At 38.1% G+C, this 19,251-nt stretch overlaps 1 protein-coding gene across 1 annotated transcript in view; it reads right to left on the reverse strand.

Annotated features, from left to right (window-relative positions):
• The window catches only part of LOC112455392 (harmonin-like), a 76,760-nt gene that overhangs the window by 41,510 nt on the left and 15,999 nt on the right, over positions 1-19,251 (reverse strand). Inside the window, exons 2-7 of the mRNA XM_025017291.1 lie at positions 17,458-17,836; positions 16,620-16,963; positions 12,864-12,875; positions 10,103-10,233; positions 666-989; positions 131-363 (exon numbers count right to left, since the gene is read on the reverse strand). Coding sequence (XP_024873059.1) covers positions 131-363; positions 666-989; positions 10,103-10,233; positions 12,864-12,875; positions 16,620-16,963; positions 17,458-17,801 — 1,388 coding nt within the window. The 5' untranslated portion in view covers positions 17,802-17,836. The remainder of the gene's footprint in view (positions 1-130; positions 364-665; positions 990-10,102; positions 10,234-12,863; positions 12,876-16,619; positions 16,964-17,457; positions 17,837-19,251) is intronic.

Genomic DNA, 19,251 nt, shown 5'->3' on the forward strand with positions numbered 1-19,251 from the left:
GAGATAATAGAAGAATAGATTAGATAATAGAAGATTACTCTCTAAATCTGAATCAGTGAATAGTCACTGATTCAGATTTAGAGAGTAGATTAATCAATCATTCAATGTATCCAATACATTTGCAACTTACACGGGACTGGGTGGACGATGATTCCCGGGGCTTTCCAGAAGTAGGGTATCGTGTTCGGGATATCGGGTGGTCGGGACCACTATAGGCTGGCTAGTGGTACACGAATGGGGTACTTTGCCGACATCGCGTATCAGCAGGCTCATCCTCTTGTTGGTCTTCAATATCTGAACAGCCTCATCGTGCGTCGCCTCTTCGAAGCTCTGCCCATTCACTTCGATGATTTGATCGCCCACCTGTGATCATTCGCGAGCGTCTCATATAGCTGCTCGAGTCGCGAATGAGATAATCAAAGGTCGTAAACAGAATGGAACAATTTCGCGATAAAAATAATATTTATTACAAAGTCATTAAGAAAGGAATATGCTGCATAAATAAATAAATTAAATAATAAGCGTATTAATGGAGTCAGTTACACTCAACAAAGTACACTTTCACTAGAAAGTGCGCTTGCTGAATTGATCGCGTTTGTTTCTCGGAGATCTATCGCGGGTCGCGAAAGATCCAGATCTAGTAGAAAAGCGTGCATGATTCTTACAAGAAGCCCGGCGCGATCGGCAACGCTGTCTTTGTCGACGCCCGTTACGTAGATTCCGAGGCCGTATTCGAGGCCGCCACGGATCATCAAGCCTAGAGATTGGCCGGGTTCGATGCACAGCTCGACCTTCCGCGTCCTCGGTCCGTAGCGGGAATCACGGGGCGGATGAGGGGGCGGCGGGGACGCCGGACGACCTTGGCGGTCCATCCAGCTGCAGGACTGCGGACGACCCGACGACGACCATACGGGATGACCGCCCCGGCAGCGGGGGTCCAAGGCGGGTCCTCGCACCGTCATGCTCAGGGTCCTGCAGGACTTCAACATCTGTCGGAACGTGAAGAACGTTGTACAATATCACGGCACGCGGATCAAGAGATTCGAAAGGGACAAGGGATGCAATTTTTTTTATAAGGGATGGAAAATCTGTACGAATTCTTTGAGCAATCTCGGGGCACGGATTTTACGCGGCGGGAATTTAATCGATATCTTCCATCGTTATTTATAATTTTCTAGAATACTTTGATAATAAAGACAAGAAATATTGACCTTCCGTCTGTATACGTGGGTCTACGGCGTCCGAGCCAAAATAATATCTGCTTGTAACTGCCAAACTTGCAAGCCTGCCAGAAAATATGAAATAAATAATTTTGATATAAACAAATGTTTGTCAAAATAACTATAAATACGTCAGCTATAATGTAGACAGATGTTTTGTGAGTTTTTTTAAACTTTAAAGTAAAAGGAAAAATAGCGTCAAATGTGACAGATCCATGTATACACTCTGAAGATACAAAAAAAGCATACAGAATTGGAAGATTAATAATATTCCTCAAATAATATTTAAAAATAGACACTTAAAATTTGGGATGTTGGTGCAGTTTTTTTTCTACATAAATGCACGTATTAAATTTGTGTGGGATGTTGTTTTAACATTTTTTTTTACCGAGAAAATTCATTTCTAGTTTAACATTAATATTCACGCAGTTATAATTTTATATTTAAAGCTTTAAATGCATCCGTATAATTTTCACTTTTACATGACATTTTTATATACAGCAATTAATCAAACATTGCGTAATAAAAATTTGTCGGCTATTTGAGAGAAATATTACGAAAAATTTTATGAGGAACAGAAAAAGTACACAATTTTTCACTGATTTGTCCTAGTGTATTCAGATATGTCATGCATCTTTTGAAATACAGAAATATAAAAAGTAAACACATGCGTGCGTAAATACAAATTAATTTTTATAAAAATAAAATTATTTCTAACATCGGGAAGAAATTAAGAAAATAATAAAAGAAAGTTTGATGCTTTCAAATCACTTTATTATGAAAATACGCGGCAGGGGAGTAGTTAATGAAGAATAGCACGGCGTCCAAAGTGAGCTGTTTATAGGTAAAATAGATGAAGTTAACGAAGAGAAGCCAACAGAGAGACGTGTTTCGCGGCGATGTGACGCTACTCGGCAGCCAGCAGGATATCGATCCTGCCACTGGCAGAGCCCGTGACGTCACATCCTATTCTATCCTTGACCCAGCCCGGATCGCGACGTTCCCTAGGAACCCGCGGTTCCTCTCGTAAGACGCGGGTCTCTTGCGGCACCCCTCTCGCAACGCGACGGACGAGCGCGAGCGGCATACGGGAAATGACGATTTTCCCCCTTTCACTCGTAACGCCGGAAAATCGTTAGAATAAGGAAACGTATAAAAATGCCATCTCATTTCTGCGAGACGATGGCGGAATCGCATTTGGCAAATGCGTTCGCCGTGACCCGATCCCGGAGATGCGCCTTTCGGGACGTATCGTAAACCGTGTGTTTCTCTCCGTTTCTCCATCCGAACTTTTTGAATTGCACCGCGCAATTGGACGTACTGTTTTACATGCGAAAGACATTCGCTAATAGAATTCCCGAAATTCCCCTCGAGTAACTGCAGGCTTTTCTCATTAACTTTTCTAAACTCTGCTTTCTCGCCGCTTTCTGCGATTAATAGTTTAAGTACGAATATTTTTGTATAAAGATATGCTGGGTTATTTGTTCTTTTTTTCACTGATTTATCGATGAATTATGAAAATATATATTGTTTCTTAGATTTTCATTAATTTTTCTCGACTAACATATGAACATTTTAATTTATGTATTCATAATTCATTTTGACATCTTAATCCCTTCTTTCATTGTTTGTCACTAATTTCTATTTATATTAACAATAATTAAGAAATAATGCATTCATCGATCATATAATAATAATTAGATATATAATAATAATTTCAAGAATGCAAAGTCATTATAAAAGCTCTTCATTCTATTTTTATTTGTCTTTCGCCAATGCTTTGTTAACGCTAAGTCCTCTCCACTACTTCTCAATCTGTTCCGCCATGTAGGAATATCATTCTTCAAACTTCCCTCTAACAGCGTTCGATATTGCCGATCAATCTTATTTATATCTATCTACATATCTTGGAAACTTTATATCCGTCTAACTCACGACGTTTTATGGCGTCGTGTCGCATCGCATACGAAGGAAATTAATATCAGATTAGGTCTGTCGAGAAGACGAAAAGCTCGGGATAGCTCGGGGACCAGATCGCTTCCGTGATCAGTGTTCATTTCCACTCGGTCGATTAAATAAATAATTCATAGGATGAAACATCGAAGCCGTTTGGCCGACGCGAGCTAGTTCAGGACGAACACGAGACTATCGTTATCGCGTTTGAGATCTGTCGTCGCTATTTCCCGCGCCACCGCGTCATCCGCAAGAAGCTCGCGTGCCGTCATATTTTCGGCCGGAAGTGATTATCTATGAGCGATCCGCGAGTTACGATGCCATCCGGCGGATATCGCTCTGATCGCTTTTGCCGACGAAATCGTTTTCTGGGTCAGCCGCAGGATCGACCCCCTCATCGCGTGTCTTCTCGCTATCGATGGTAAATTGTAAGAGATATAGCTTGTGACATTCTAGAGAGTCACTTTTACAGACAGATATCGCAAAAGTTTGTTTTTCTTTTCTCTAACTGGAGAAATCAATTATTGCTAAACAGAAGTCGCATTTGGAAACTTCAAAAGAAAATGGACTTAGAATTCTGTATCAATTTTAAAATGTTATGTTAAGATAGATAACTTATTGGTTAACAATAATACCTCGTGACTATAAAAAGATTTTCAATAAAATCTTATAATAAAAATGTATAACAATGTATATATAAGAAATATATAATTAATATAAAAATTTATAATTAAAATCTAAATTCTATAATGAACTAAAAAGATATAATATTATATATCTTAAATTTTATATTAGAAGAATCTTGGCAAAGGAAACTCTTATGAATTCTTGGAAATTCTTTTACAAAATTATTATATACTATATATAATCATTTTAAGAAAGATTTTCCAAAAATTTGTAGAATTTTCTTGCCAAGATTCTTCCTATATGAAACTTGGACATTTAAATTGTAAAATATACATAACGTTCGATAGACATATTTATATAATTATAATTACTTATACATTAGATTCGTACACACATGAATTAATTAAAATTAATCAACAAATATAATAAGGCTCTGAACAGAAAAACAAGGTAAATAATGGGCTATGAGAGCCAACGCAGGATCTAATATGCGAAAATTAAAATTAATCCAAATTTCGAGTGAAACTAGCGCGTTAATAATAATAAAAGTCGTAAACTTTCTCTTTGTGAAATAATCAGTAGCCAGAGCATATATCACGAGTTATGACCGTGTATAACGAAGCATATAACGAACTTCTGCATAATTAAGGATTCACCAAAGAGACTTTTTCATTCTACAGCGTGTGAACGGCTGCGTTCAGTTATTGGTCGCACTTTTCGCTTTCGCGGCATCTGCGGAAGCCTTGTGTATTATGTAAAGAGAATAAATGACAGGAGGTTCGCCGGAGGGCGCCGGGACGCTTGGCGCCGCCACGTCGCTCTCGCCCTCTTCCTCATCGACATCGTCGTCCCCGCCGTCGTTCGGAAAATAGTGGTGAGGGGAGTGGAAAAGAAGCGGCGGAACCTCTCGCTCGAATGTATTGTTTGCGTAGCGCGCGCTTCTTCCGAGCACCTCGTTGACGAGCTGTTACGCGATAACGAGTCCCGCCGCCACCGTTATCCTCTACGGCCCCTTATGTCAGCGAGCAATTTATTTCTATAATATTTACGGCGATCGATGGCAGACAGAATCAAATCTCGCCCAAAATTCCGCACAATACAATATCGGAAGGGATCTTGAAACAATCGCCCTTTCGGCGAGTTCAATATATCTCACGTCCCGGTGGTATCTAACAAGTCTTTTTTTATTAATGATGATTTTTCCATTAAGTAAAGCTATTTATTTATTCCGTGGAGCCCGTTATTACGCGGGACGTTCGACTTCGAGATTAATATTTGCCTGAAATTATATTGATATTAGTATTTACTTATATCTTTTAATTAAAAACCGGGCTGATTGCGTGTGACGAATTGAATTCAATATCATACGTGCCGCAAATATGGGAAAATGCCATCTTATATGTGAACGGTTTCGCGAGGGATGTAGATCATTTTCACATGTGTCACGCGGATATTAGTTTTCTTATATTTAACAGTCGCGAGAGCGTGAGATACTTCGCTGAATAAAAGATGACACCGACGTCCCCTAGAAGATTCATCGAATTTCGCGAGATTGGCATGATCAAAGTTGAATCGAAAATGAGATATATTGGCGAAAATGTGACATTGACAGAATGAAAGAAACATTCCATTAGAGAGTATTATTCCAGTTAATCGCGCTATTTTATCGTCGAAACACCGAAATGCGATTAAGGATCTTGAAATCTTCGCGCGACAGGCGCTTGAAATTTATTTTAAGAATAATATATGCAAATTTCGAATAGTAATTAATGAAGAGTAACGGAGAGAATCTTTCATGAAAAATATCGTAAAACGAATTTACTAGATCGAGGTAGTTTATACTCCAGTAAAAGTATAAAATTTGCGTCAATTTTTTTTTTAAATTGACATATTTATTGTTATTATTATTATTATATCATATTAATATTTTTTTTTATATTGTAGTATTATTATTATAAACAATGAAAAAGAACTGCGAAAATTTAGAGAAATAGCATGTACGTAGTGAGAGAACATAAGAGGGGAAAAGAACGAGAAAGAGGGAAAAATTAAGAAAATTAAATTAGCGGAATATTTATTAAATATTTTAAAATCGCTGCACACATAAAATTTATATCACGACTGAGGGTATATACAGTCGATCGATAGGACTCAGTAAGAAGGCACGTATCGTGGAAGATGCGAGGAAGGGTAATCAGGATAGATATAGATCGCTACAACTCATTCGCTCACCCTCCCGTGACAGCAATTTTTCCGGAATATCATCGGCCTAAGTCTCTAGAACTCGACCTATATCCTTGCTTTCGTTCTACGATCGATTCGCGCGATTCCTTAGCGTTTCTTCACGTCCGTCGCGTATATGGAAAATCGTGAGAGCGCCGCGCGAGCAAATAAAATTATACTTACTTGAAAGCGCAAACGCGCAATCTTCACGGTTAAATAAAAATATGAATAATAAAATATGTAAATAAAGTAAGCGAAGTAGAAATACTCTCTCTCTCTCTCTCTCTTTCTCTCTCATGCAATTTTTTATCTCTAGAACTTTTTATGCAATAGTGAAATATTATAGAGATTTTTCTGCCAGAATTCCGATATTCAATAAATTTCTGAAAATTTTCGACAACCGTAACGTAATTTGATTTAATAAATAAAAATTAAACAAATAATACATAAATATGAAATTGATGAACTTTGAGTTGATGGATGTTAAAAATCGAGAGGACGCGGATCTTTGACGGTCGATAGCGAGTACGAACGTGCAGCTATCAAGTTGGCAGGCTGCGTGAAGAATCGAAGAGAACCGTTATACGAGGTGAAGTCGTCCGAGGAATACCCGCGAGTAATCTCTCTGGTGCAAATAGTTCCGATTGTCTTCCGTATATAGACTATAAATATACATATAGCTACATATTCCCGATGTTCTCGAAAGGTTCAAAACAAAAAGCTGCCGAGAATGAGTACTAGTCGGGTCAGGCAAAGAGACGTGAGGCTCGTTGAAGATCACACGAAAGAGTCTTGAAGAGTTGAATTGAGTGTCATTAAAAATTTTCAGAGATCGCCAATTTTTATTCTGCGAACTGAAATGGGTTTTCGATCAACTTTCAATTTCAGCCTCAAATTGATTCTCGCGTTTCTTCGATATTCTATTATGGGTAGTACAAAACCGCGCGTTGCGGCCTGTCGATTTAGAAATTTATATTTCAAAATTGACTCTCACGTTTTCATTAACGGAGCTAATTTAAGCCGAAAATTTCCGCGATTTTATCGCGTTAAAGTTCAACCGTAAAGTTCATTCCCGCGGTTTAAAATTGTTCAATTTTGGATTCGCAGACTTGAAACGACGACGTATTCGATATATTCGAGCTGTTTTAATCCTCTTGCTTGGCGTCATCTTACGCCGGCACTTGAGAGAGAAATAGAATGACAGGGATAGAGAGACGCTTAATTTTACATGCGCGAATATATCCGCTTAGTGTTTGCTACTCCAAACCAAACGAACGTCAAGCGTATCAACCGAGCAATGATATTCCCTTGAATTGTTTACCCTGCGGATCAAAGGGCACCTTTCGGCGGTGCTTCAGCGTGATGGCGTATAACGTGCGCTACGCGTGATTTATGTGGAAATATAAAAGATCGTAAATATTTGGCAAGAACTACGGTGTATCTTTAGCTCACTTTAAACAATCTATAATTCGTACAAAAGACAGAGAGAGAAAAAGAGAGAGAAATCAAGATAAAATTATGTAGAAAAACATTTAAAGATAAAATACATATATACATAAAAAATATGTTAAAATATATTGAAATACATGGCATGGAAAAGATTATAAATGGAATTCTATTCTGAAATAGCTCGTCTAAACTGAACTTTATAAAAGAATCATGTCATTGAACGTTTATTTTATAAGAGCATTCCATAAAACAAACTTTCGGAATGCATTTTATATACATTAACCCTTACTTGCCACACTTCTGTAGAATCACGTACTTGCCACACTGGGATGGAATCTACCCCAGCGACAAAAATTGTTATAACAAATAAGCTATTCAATATTTTAATTTGCCAAATTTTTTAGAACTTCTTAAGAGCTTACTTTTAAAAGTTATATAGGTTGTATAGCCAAAAATTAAAATCATGTATGATAAAAAAATTAAAATATACTAACGGTCCCGGCGTAATACCACTGGCTTGAGGGGATAGTGGCATGCTCGAATTATTGACAGATGTTGCTATGGACCCGCTCCCCGTAGGTTTAAGTACTTAAAATTAAGGGAATGGTCGTGGGGTTGATTTGCACCTCAGTGTGGCAAGTAAGGGTTTTACTAATAAAGACAGTTTATTAGTAAAACCTCATTAAAATTTCTTGACATCTTTCTTCCCTAATTAACGGTGATTATAAGAGTTTATAAGGGATTATAGGAGTTACAAAAGTGAATAAACCTTGGCAAAATGACACGGGCGGTGAAAGGGTTGAGAAGCGCTGATAAATGGAAACTCGCTAATAGCGAAAGGGATGAGAATAGGCAAGATAACAGCTGATTTCGAGCACTGTCCGTCTTCCGGCTATTTGCGCACAGATTTAGTGATGTTTCACGTTTTACCCTACTTTCTTTAATCCCGTTGAAAGTCGGGGCTAGCGCGTCGAGGATTGACGAAACCGTTCCTAAGGTCAGTCGTAAATATCAAATGCGTTCGCGCGATTACTCGGTGGAGACTCGGGGATTTGGAGAAAACTGTTAACTGAGATGATTCTTTAATTGCTTGTTTTTGCTCTCGTTCTCACCTCCGGCAAAGAGTATCGTTTTAACTTTTGAAATATATAATTCGCAGTTTGATCTCCGAATTAAAAATTCCACTTCAAACACAATGAGGTTCTATTAAATGTTATTGTTGATTGGAAATTGTAAACCTGAATTTTAAGATGTTTAAAAACTTAAATTGCCGGTTGCTTATCGAACCATAAAGTTTATAAATGATAAATTTGTAATCAATTTTTTCTTAACAGATATTCTGTAACATTATCACATTTGTCGTAAATCTTAGGCTTGAACGCGAAGTAATCTCGTTTCGTGCATCATAATTAAATTATATAATCTTGTTCCTCTGGCAAAATAAAATAAATATATTAACTGGATTAAGATTAGCTGAAAATAGAGATTTATTCCACGCATTTTAAAGAAAGATCTTTAACTATGAGGCTTAATTTTCCGAGATATTTTAACAAGATATGTAACACACATATATCGGAATAAAATTTATTCTGCAAATGCGAGAACGCATATTGCAAATTTTGGACTAAAATTGATAGAAGAAAAGTCGATAAAAGAAGCAACGAAATACGTCGTGATTTCTCACGTCTTTAAAAAGTAACGACGCTACCTTCTCGTATCTTCGGGCTAACGAGATCGGGCCTTTAGGGGTGCGTTCAGAAATTCAACTCGTTGGGTAGAGTAAGGTTATTGGGGGTAACACCAATAACTCATCTGGGGTAGTATCGAGTTGAACGACTTTCCGACCGTATTGAGTGAAGTAATAAAAATGGCGACGCAGAGGGTCCGACAAAACCGTATACTGATTTCTGCAGCAATAGCTAGTCAAAAGCTATTTGAAATATTGATGAGAACTATAAATGAAATAGAAAACGAAAGTGAAGGTGATGATAATTTTGAGGAAGAATTTTTAATTGAAAGTATGCGAGGAATCCGAGGAAAACAGCAAAAACCTGTGCGTATAGAAAGTTATGTTGAAAACGTAATTTCTCGTTACACTTCTCGACAATTTCGGCATCATTTTCGGATGCTTCCTGAAGTTTTCGAAATATTGGAAAATCGATTAGGACAATTACCGTGTCGATCAATTATTAACATTATATCATCTTGAATGACGAATTCACCATTTTCTAAGCAATAAGGGACATGACGCCCAGATATTAGATTGTTAATTATAGTGGTCTCGGTCGTCTCGGTCTGATCCATTTTCTTTGCTTCGTTATTAGCGCCAAAATAGTAGGAGTTACTCTGTTAACCCCTGAAAATTTAGAGGTTGAAGAGACGACCCCGAGGTGTATTCAAACAACTCTACTCAGCATTTCCGAACGCAACTAGCGAGTTCATTTTATCTTACCCGGGTTATTTTCCGAACGGCGTTGGGTTAACTTCTTTACCCAGAGTTGGATTTCTGAACGCACCCTAGAAGAGTATAGGCGCTAATGGAACCGCCAGAATTAGAAGATATCGTGGTCGACGTCGAGAAGCTGAGCGGCGAGAGGTTCGAGGAAGTAAGTTAGAAAAGTTGGACTTACTTTGAGGGCCTCCTCGTGGGTTACCGCGCGAAAGGGTGTGCCGTTCACCTCCAGGATGGTGTCTCCTGGCCTGAGTCCAGCCCGTTCGGCCACCGAACCCTCCTCCACCCTCGAGATGTAGACGCCCACCCCTGAAAACAGTTCGCAGACTTTCCATCAGCCTGGTAAGCTGCCTCTACCGCAGCACCACGATCGGTGCCAGCCAAAACCTTCCGCCCATGACGCGATAAGCTGGCCGAACGAATTTCACGAAGCAATCCTCGTCACCCCATCCCCCTCCTCTCGCGAGATGATTCAGTTAATAGAAATTTTATCTTTAATGAAAAAAGTAGGTTCCCATAACACATAAATAATATTTTTTGACAACGCAGATTCTTTAATATTAGGAAATTATTTCTATAAAAATCAGTAATAAAATCTTTTGTTATACTAAATACATATGGTATTTTTACTGATTATTAAATAAGTAAATTAATGTTGTACGAAATGACGAAAAGTGATATAAAATATCTTGGAATGTATGAGTGATATTTTAGCGACTGAATTGTCATGGGAAAATATTAATGCGGGGCTTACACACGTTTAACGTAATTTCTCTCAAATCAATCGATATCTTATAAATTGTTTAACATAGAGGATATTTTAATATGTAAAGACGCGCGCGCGAGAGGGACCTGTTGGCTGGCATGTGACAAACAAGTTGAAACTTTTGGCAAACTTCCCCGATATACTTGTTGAACGGGATGTAATAAACGCCATGGGCAGAAATATCGTGAAAATAAGAAAGGAAAATGAAAAACGAAATGTGCGGATGCATTTCAAAGTATGAATATCGGTAGATGTGTGCTTGTGTGTGTATGTGTGTCTCCATGTAACACGATGCACGTGTGTGTAAGTGTATTTGTGACAGAAAAAGAAAGGCACATGCACTGATTTTTCGAAGAATCGAGAGGAAGTGCGATCGCATCGCATGATGTGCTCGCCTATATGCAATTATGAGATATCGATATTGCATATTGTGCGCGTGCGTGTGTACGTGCATGTATTCTGAAAAGTATTTTTCATCTTTCTGGGGAAAAAAACAACGATAATCGATAGCAGTCGATGGAAACTAGCTTTTAAGCCGGACCGCAGATTATTCGTGAATTTTTAAACGCGCGCGAGAACTATGAAACCTGTACGGTTAAATAAAAAAAAAAAAGAGAAAGGAATGTTTTTGTGACGTAAAATAAAAGCGAGATTTTTTATCGAATTGGAGACGTTGATTCTCTTTGTAACATAATCCTCTAAAGTTGTTATTCTATATTTGTACATTTATGACTTTTAATTCCATGCACGATTTGCGCTTTTTTCATGAAAAAAATTTTAATGTGACACTTGAGTAGTATACCTCCGTTTACATATACATATTTATAATAATCTCCTTTATAAGAGGCAATTATATCTAAATAATTAATTATCATAAATAAACAAATTATTTAGATATAAACTGTGATCTAAATAAATCAAGTACAATGATTATAAACATAAAAAAACGTAAAAGAATTTATATGTATGTGATTCAAACTTTTATTAAAATTATAAAATGAAAAATGTAATGTTTTTTCATCTTCCGTGTAAACGTTTAAATTACTTTTTGGAAACTTGTTCGCGACTGAATGATATACTGAAACATCCAGTAGCGTGTGTGTGTTTGTGATTCGTGGCGAAGCAAGAGCAAACGTGATGACACATCGAATAGCGCGCTCAAACTGCGTTTATGCAGTTCATGCGGCGTTGTTTATTGAGTGTTGTGCCGGGAGCAGATTATCGGATCCGAGGTTGACATAATTTCTGAAGCGACACGAAAAAACAAATCGAGACGAAAATAGTCGTCGCGTAATTACTTTCCGTGTCACCGAGTTGACATCAAAGAGATGACACGAAGACAATTAATCGAGAATATTGAACAAATATTTATATTTACTATTGGACTCCAATGTCATTTGCTACCTGTTAATATAGGGTGTTTCATGCGAATAATTAAACTTCCCGCGATCCTTTCCTATATTCTTTTCTTACAGTCATATTTCATTTATCAAATTTTTTAATAATTTTGACAGGAATATAATATTGGCTCAATAAAAATTCGATTGAATAAAAAGTTACGATAATGTTCGACGGCAAACGTCTCTCTTTCTCTCTCTCTCTCGATAATCACGCGCAGAATTGAGATTGAGCTGAAGTGAAGTTTACCTCAACTTAGTGAAAGAATTGGGAAGTTGAATTATATCCGTTTTTCCAATCATAATTAATCACGATCCAATTAACCGTCCGTATTCATTTTTTATTTTGAATTGGGAGCTTGTTTTTTTACACTTAAGGAAGCACGGTAATTAAAACTCGATTAAAATTTTTCGCACGGAATGGAACTTCGACAAAAGCACCTTGTATATACAAGCTTTAATTGTACAGCAATCCAAATTACAGAGAAATATTTATCTCCATTCAATTTAATATTACTGAATTAAATTTATCAATTAAATGCTCGACGCTTTCCATGTCGTCCTGAACATTCCCGCTTTGCGCGAAGCTTTGTGACCGACGGCAGTGTATTATACGAGTAAACTTTCCTTTACTACGCACTCACACGCTCTCTACACGCATATGCAATTGTACAACATTCATGCAACGAGCTGCCAAGTCTAGAGAGAGGAAGCCTTCTGACAGATACTCGGTGGTGCGATGGCGTTATAAACCCTCCTTTCTCTCGTTGAGTTACCTGACTGCGCTTCTGGTATAGCGAAACAGAAAATAAGAATGATACAACGCAAGTTGGCTTATTCTCGATCTCAGCCGGTCAATCGCGAATACGATGGCGAAATCCCCAGGAAGCTCTGCGTCGGATTCAACAAGCTTCCTTTTCGAGACGAGATAATATAACGGTGAGAAAGTTTGACTAGAGACTCGAAATGGAACCCGTGCTATCTTATGGAGCCGCGTTTAACGATAATATCGTTATTAATCGTCACACGAGTCGACATATTAGTAACTATAAATATTTCCAATCATATATGTATATAGAAAATAAAATGGCTAGAAAATAAAAATCATGATGTGTATTTAAACGCGATAATATTATCAAATCTAGCAGCTTTTATGTAAAGTGGCTTTTAAAATTCCGACAGGTTTTGCGCGAAAAATATTAGATATCTCTAAATGGGATTGAAAAATGTCGGCAATGGAAACCCCTTTACGCTTAAGGCATAAAAGCCTGATAGTGTGATGCGAAAGAGAAATTGGTGACACGAGCGAGCGCATTTTTCTCTGACTTCCCTGGGAGTTTCAGCATCGCATGAAACGGATATCAATGGCGCGATCTGCGCGGCGAGGCGAAACGGGTCTCTCGAGGGCCGCCTTTTCGGATTTGGGGTTTCACGCTCGAATTCTCGGCGATGATAAAGCTCGTCAAGCGATGGTATCAGCGCGCTTGTGTGTGCAGCATCGCGTGCGTGATTAAGCGTGAGATTTAACGCTCGCAGTCTCGCCGCGGGAACATCATTATAACGGACGGAGTCGCCGATTCATTGCGCTTGATTTGGCCTTTTTCTACAGGGCAACAATTTTCTAATTACAAAACTTTTCTGTATAAATTCAGAATATTAAAAATATGTATATATTTGTAATCTTATTATACAAGGTTTTATGTTATAATAATTTTGAAGGATTAAATTGTACGAAATATATATAAACATAAATTATTCCTTTAAAAAATTCTGTTTAATTTTGCATTAAAGCGAACTTATTACATGCGAGCCAATTTAATATTTTTAAATCAGCATCTATAAATATTACATCGCAAGACAGTCCGATCTATTTTTGAGACTGCGAGGATTAAGAGGCTGGAGACCGTGAAACCGGATCTTGTCGCTTTTGTCACTTTAACGACTTTAAGGCAGCACTCCCGCGCATTCTTGCCTCGTCACGCGGATCCTCTGTATGAAATTTTTCTCATTTATCAGTTGCGGAATCTTTCTGGAAAACGCATAATCCGAGATCCATGTCTTGAACATATTTCAAAAATAGTAAAATTTTATTGTTAGACAAAATGTCAGGAAGAAGAATATTGAATCAAAAAATAAACCGCTTTTATAAAAATGGCGATTTTGAACTACTACTGACCCCTTTTCGTTTTCTGTAAAAATTTCATAAAAATTAAAAACATTTTGCTGTTTGTAAAAATTAATTCTATTATTTATCATAGCATAAAAAATTAACTGTAATACAATTGTATTACAATTTAAAATAAATTATGCCACATTAAAAAAAATAAATTCTGTACAAAGAGGAGTTAATCGACAAACTAAAGTAATGTTTATTAATTAGCCTTTTAGCTGCTTCAAATAATAATCGTTCGCTATGTATCGGTCTCTAAGAGGCGTCATCAAAATCAGTGCCGAGCATGTAATTTACGCGTCCGATGTAAGACGCTTGCCCGGATATTAGAAGATAAAAATTTGATATCTGTGATAAAAAAGACTTAATGTATAACCATAAAAATAATATAATTATTGATCGTATAATATAAATTCATTGAGCGTATATGTACGCCTTCCATGCATTTAATCGACTTGTACCATGAAAGCATATAGGTATATTTACGCCTTTCGTAAATGAGCAGCTATTTTTTCTAGACATGTATTTACCCTTCGCAACTAAAAATTTAACGCGCGAAGCTTTGATTTTTATTTCTTTTTATGATTGAATTCTCCAGAAAGATTAGGCGAAAAACGACACGGACCCCGGTCGTCGGATTTCCGGCGCAATCGCGCTTCGATGGGTCGATAGCTCGTTATCGCGTCGACCATCGAACGGCAAACCGACCGGAGTTTCACCCTCGCGAAGGGGAGAAAAAAAGTAAGAGAAAAGGGGGAGAGTCTGTGCAAAACGCGCTCGTTCCTTCTCTACCGAAATACCGCGTGCAAACAATCGTCACTGTAGCGGAAAACGATGCTTAACGATCGTGAAAATGATTTTCCCCTGCTCTCGAGTATCGTCCTCGCGACGAGAGAATTCATTTTCCACTGTGGTCATCAAAATCAATTAGAATCCCCACGTATTATAAATACAATGGACATTCATAATTTAATTGTAGAACAGAGAGAAAGAGAAAAGGACAGTAATTATTTTAGGATCAAAATTATTGATTCCTTGAATTTAATCATCAATATATAAATTTAACCGGTTTACATAAAAATTTTAACAGTCTGTGATTTTAGAGAGAAAATATGAAATTAGATAAATCAACTAAAATCACATTCTTTTTATAAATTCGATATATGTAATTAATATAGGTATAATTAAAATATAATCTGTGTGAAAAGTAAGAATATATTTGATAATCTTAAATCGAAATGTCATAGATTTCTTTTTCATATCGTTGAGTTATATGTATTGGAGTACTGAAAAAGTTTAATTTCAATATATTTCATCGCGAGGACAAAATGGATGCGCAAGGACGATTCGCCGATTTATGCTGAAGCACGTACAAGCGCAAGGTGTCGAGACACGATGTGGGTGCCAACCGTGGTGACTTAGGCACGCAGCACGAGAAAAAGACAGTAATCAAAGAAACGAGTTGGCAACGATAAGTGACAAGCGAGTCATCTGGCAAACCAATCGCTTCGTAGAACCTCGATATCGCAAAATAAAGGATCTAAAGATTAGATTATATATTAGTCGAGCTATTGATAGATCAACAGACTGTTGAACGTTGATAAAGTCTATTCTTAGATCGTGCCGACGTATTGCACTTTTTTAATAGTACAGCTTATTGGAATCGTAAAATTTCTACGTGTCTAGAATCTTTGTTTAATGATTTCTACTTATCGAGGAGATACGCGTTTACAGCGTCAGAAATGGTGCCATAAAACTGAGGAAATGATTTGCGATAGTAAAACCAAGGTAATAGTCAAAGTTTATTCAAGGTACTCTAAATATAGATGTTTGTTATCACAGATTATAATTTATCTTTTTAAAAAGAAAAGAAATCTCTAGATAATTTACAGTACCGAATATGACGTCGCAAATTTAGAGAGTTGCAGGCTAATTAAAGACACCAATGTGATATCAGAGTTGGCACCGTGCGGTTTATCCCGCACGGTGCCCGAGAGAGCTGTATCTTCGAGTTTATCATAGCTCGCGTTCTCGCGCGATTCCTCGGTAGAACGAATTTCTACCGAGCTGAAGAAAAATCCCCGAGTGGCGGAAGCCGGTCGAGTTCTTTACAGTTAGACGACCCGAAGGATCTCGCGGCGGCCAGACGACTCGTGGTGCATTCAGCGACGCTGTACGCCACGGCGCGCGGCGCGGCGCACGGACGCTCCAAGGTGAGGCGTAAAAATTCGACTTGAGGAGTGCGGAGAAAACCAAGAAAACTTTGAGTAGAGTTAAAAACCGCTCCTGGGAGAGAAAGTACCTCGTTCTCGAGGCACGAAGTACGGCGACGGGGGTAGCCTGAAGGTACTGCGGATCTCACCTGCGTCCTTGCCACCCTTCACGCAGATGCCAAAGCCATGGTGAGAGTCCGGCGGATCTCTCGTCATGGTGATTGTCCTTACGGTGAGCTCCTGAAGACTGAGCGGCTGCGAAATCGGCGACGTGGGCGGATTCCCGGCGTTCCCGGCCTGCTGTTGCTGTTGCTGCTGCTGCGACTGCTGCGACGACTGCTGCTGTTGCTGTTGTTGTTGCTGCTGCTGCTGTTGCTGCTGCGAGCCACCGGACGTGGTCGGCGTGCCGCGTGCCGCCGTCACGCTCGCCGGGCTCGATGCCGGCGATCTACGCTCGGCTTGACGTCGTTCCGCGACGCTGTTGCCGAACAGCCTGAAGAAGATCGAGAATTAAATTGTCATTTAATCGCGTTTTATATATATGTTATATTAATAATTAAAAACCTCGTAGCAAGAATTTTGCAGGTATTCGTCAGATCTTTATTGGCACTACAAATTTTTAATCGACTATAATAACCATTTCTATCTATACAGATTGACTTAATCTCGGTTCAACTCACTATTCATCCTTCTCTTAATTCTAACAATTAACCGGATTTAAATTTAATTCAAAGTTAATCTACATTGGTAGAAATAGGGAGCCAAAAATCCATGGTACCAAATGTTTCTAGAGAATGAAAAAGATTTGCGAGTTAGAATTGTATACAAAATAAGCCGCAAGCACTACAAAACGAATAACGTCTCAAAGAAAAGGTGTGTCGTGTCGAGTACCTACAATCTCTGAAAGTGATTTGTGTAACCGATTTTGATACACATCGGACGCGTACGGTCACGGAAGGGCACCTTTCGTCATTGATGTCGTCGTACCTAAGCACTTGTTCCGGGGAGATGGCACTGGTACCGCCGGTGGTTCCGCGACCCCGGTGCGATCTGTAGGGGGTCGCGTGCGAGGAGTGATGATGGGGCGCGCTGGGCGGCCTCTCGACGATGGTGTAGCTGGTGCCGGGCGGGCTGTAGTAGCCGCGGTGCTGGCCGCCATGATGCCGACTCGTGGTGATGGGCTCGAGGTCTTCGGCCTCATAGTAGCCGCCGGTGCCGCTACGCACGTGGTGAAAACCGTCGGCACCGCGCAGGAAGGGCGTCCGGCTGCTACCGCCGCCCCACTGCAGTTCCTGCAGCTCGGAACCGTAGTCCTCCGTGCTGCTGGCCATGCCTCGGCTGGCAATCAGCTCCTCCTTGGTCACACCTGCCGGACAACAAGCGAGCACGCGATTGCGGAATCGATCACCATGGCGAAAGATACGCGGACGAGTCGCCGGAAAGTTCGATTTGTTTGAAGTAGTAGCAGACGAACCGCACGCGTTGCGTTTCAATATAATAGGAAAATTTTAATTTGGGAAGTTTTAATTGAGAAAGAAAGTGAGAGAGAGATTGCAAATTATATCTGGTTTGATTAAAGCTTAATTTAATTCATTTTTTAATTTAATAAGTTTGTTTGGAATAGAATTTAACTTTGTTTATAAAAATATTTCGCGTAACATTTGAAATTAAATTCTAAGAATTGTCTTTTTTCTTTTTGAACATTTTTATATTTATGATAATTTTTATAATTAATGATAACTCAATAGGATTCAATTTTGTATAATTTTTTAAATTAAAATCTAAGAATTTCCTTTTTTTCCTCTGTGTGATTTTATATTTTAATAATTGATAACATGAAGTTCATAATAACAAAAGTTTTTAATGTAACCTGCTAATGGACCACATGTACAGTTGATAATAAAAAAGTTCCAGGGAAAATTAGTCATACCGAAACTTTCGGATATAAAAATTTTAGGGTAGGCAGCTTTGTCGAAGAATACTTAATGATTTTTTTATGTCCCTCCATCAGAAGAAAAACCTTTGCGCTTTTACACATTAATCAATACTAATATATAAAATTTTTACGGGTAAGTGTGTGTGTGGTGTGTGCTTGAACATTATTAACTTAAAAACTATTGGACCGATTTTGAAAAAAATATCAACATGTTGCTTGAAATTTTAGGAGTGCTATAGGGCAATTTAATTTGGCGGTTCTTTTTTAAAAAAGTGATATTTTTCAATTTATAGCATTTTTGTGGATTGGTGTGTATGTATATTTGCTTAACTACTCATTCGTTAGTGTACTAAATTTTAAAGTGGTATATATGAAAAAGGGGTAGAACTTTCCGAGGAGTGCCATGATGTGTATAGTTTTTCGTTTCCAATTTTTAGAAAACGATTTTTCTAATTTTTCTAATGTTTCGCGAAATAATTGACCGAAACTTAAAGAATTATATATGAAACAGAGGTAGAATTTTCCGGGGAGTGCTATAAAGTGTATAATTTTTTGTTACCGATTTTTTGAAAGCCGGAATAATTTAATTTTACATTAATCTACCGATTTATTTAATTGCCACGATGTGTATTATTTTTTGATAACAATTTATTTTTTTTATGTAGGATAAGTTGCTGGTTTCACATATTATATGTCAACAGTCACTTCAGTTCGTGGCTGTCGCGAGCGATTATATTTTTACAGTATATTCGCATATAGAAAAGTTATTGCAGTTTTCTTTGGTCAAAGACGAGAGAGAGAAAGAGAGAGAGAGAGAGAGAGAGAGAGAGAGAGAGAGAGAGAGA

The sequence above is a fragment of the Temnothorax curvispinosus genome, unplaced genomic scaffold (assembly GCF_003070985.1).
Source record: "Temnothorax curvispinosus isolate PA1 unplaced genomic scaffold, ASM307098v1 QBEX01006035.1, whole genome shotgun sequence".
Lineage (NCBI taxonomy): Eukaryota > Metazoa > Arthropoda > Insecta > Hymenoptera > Formicidae > Temnothorax > Temnothorax curvispinosus.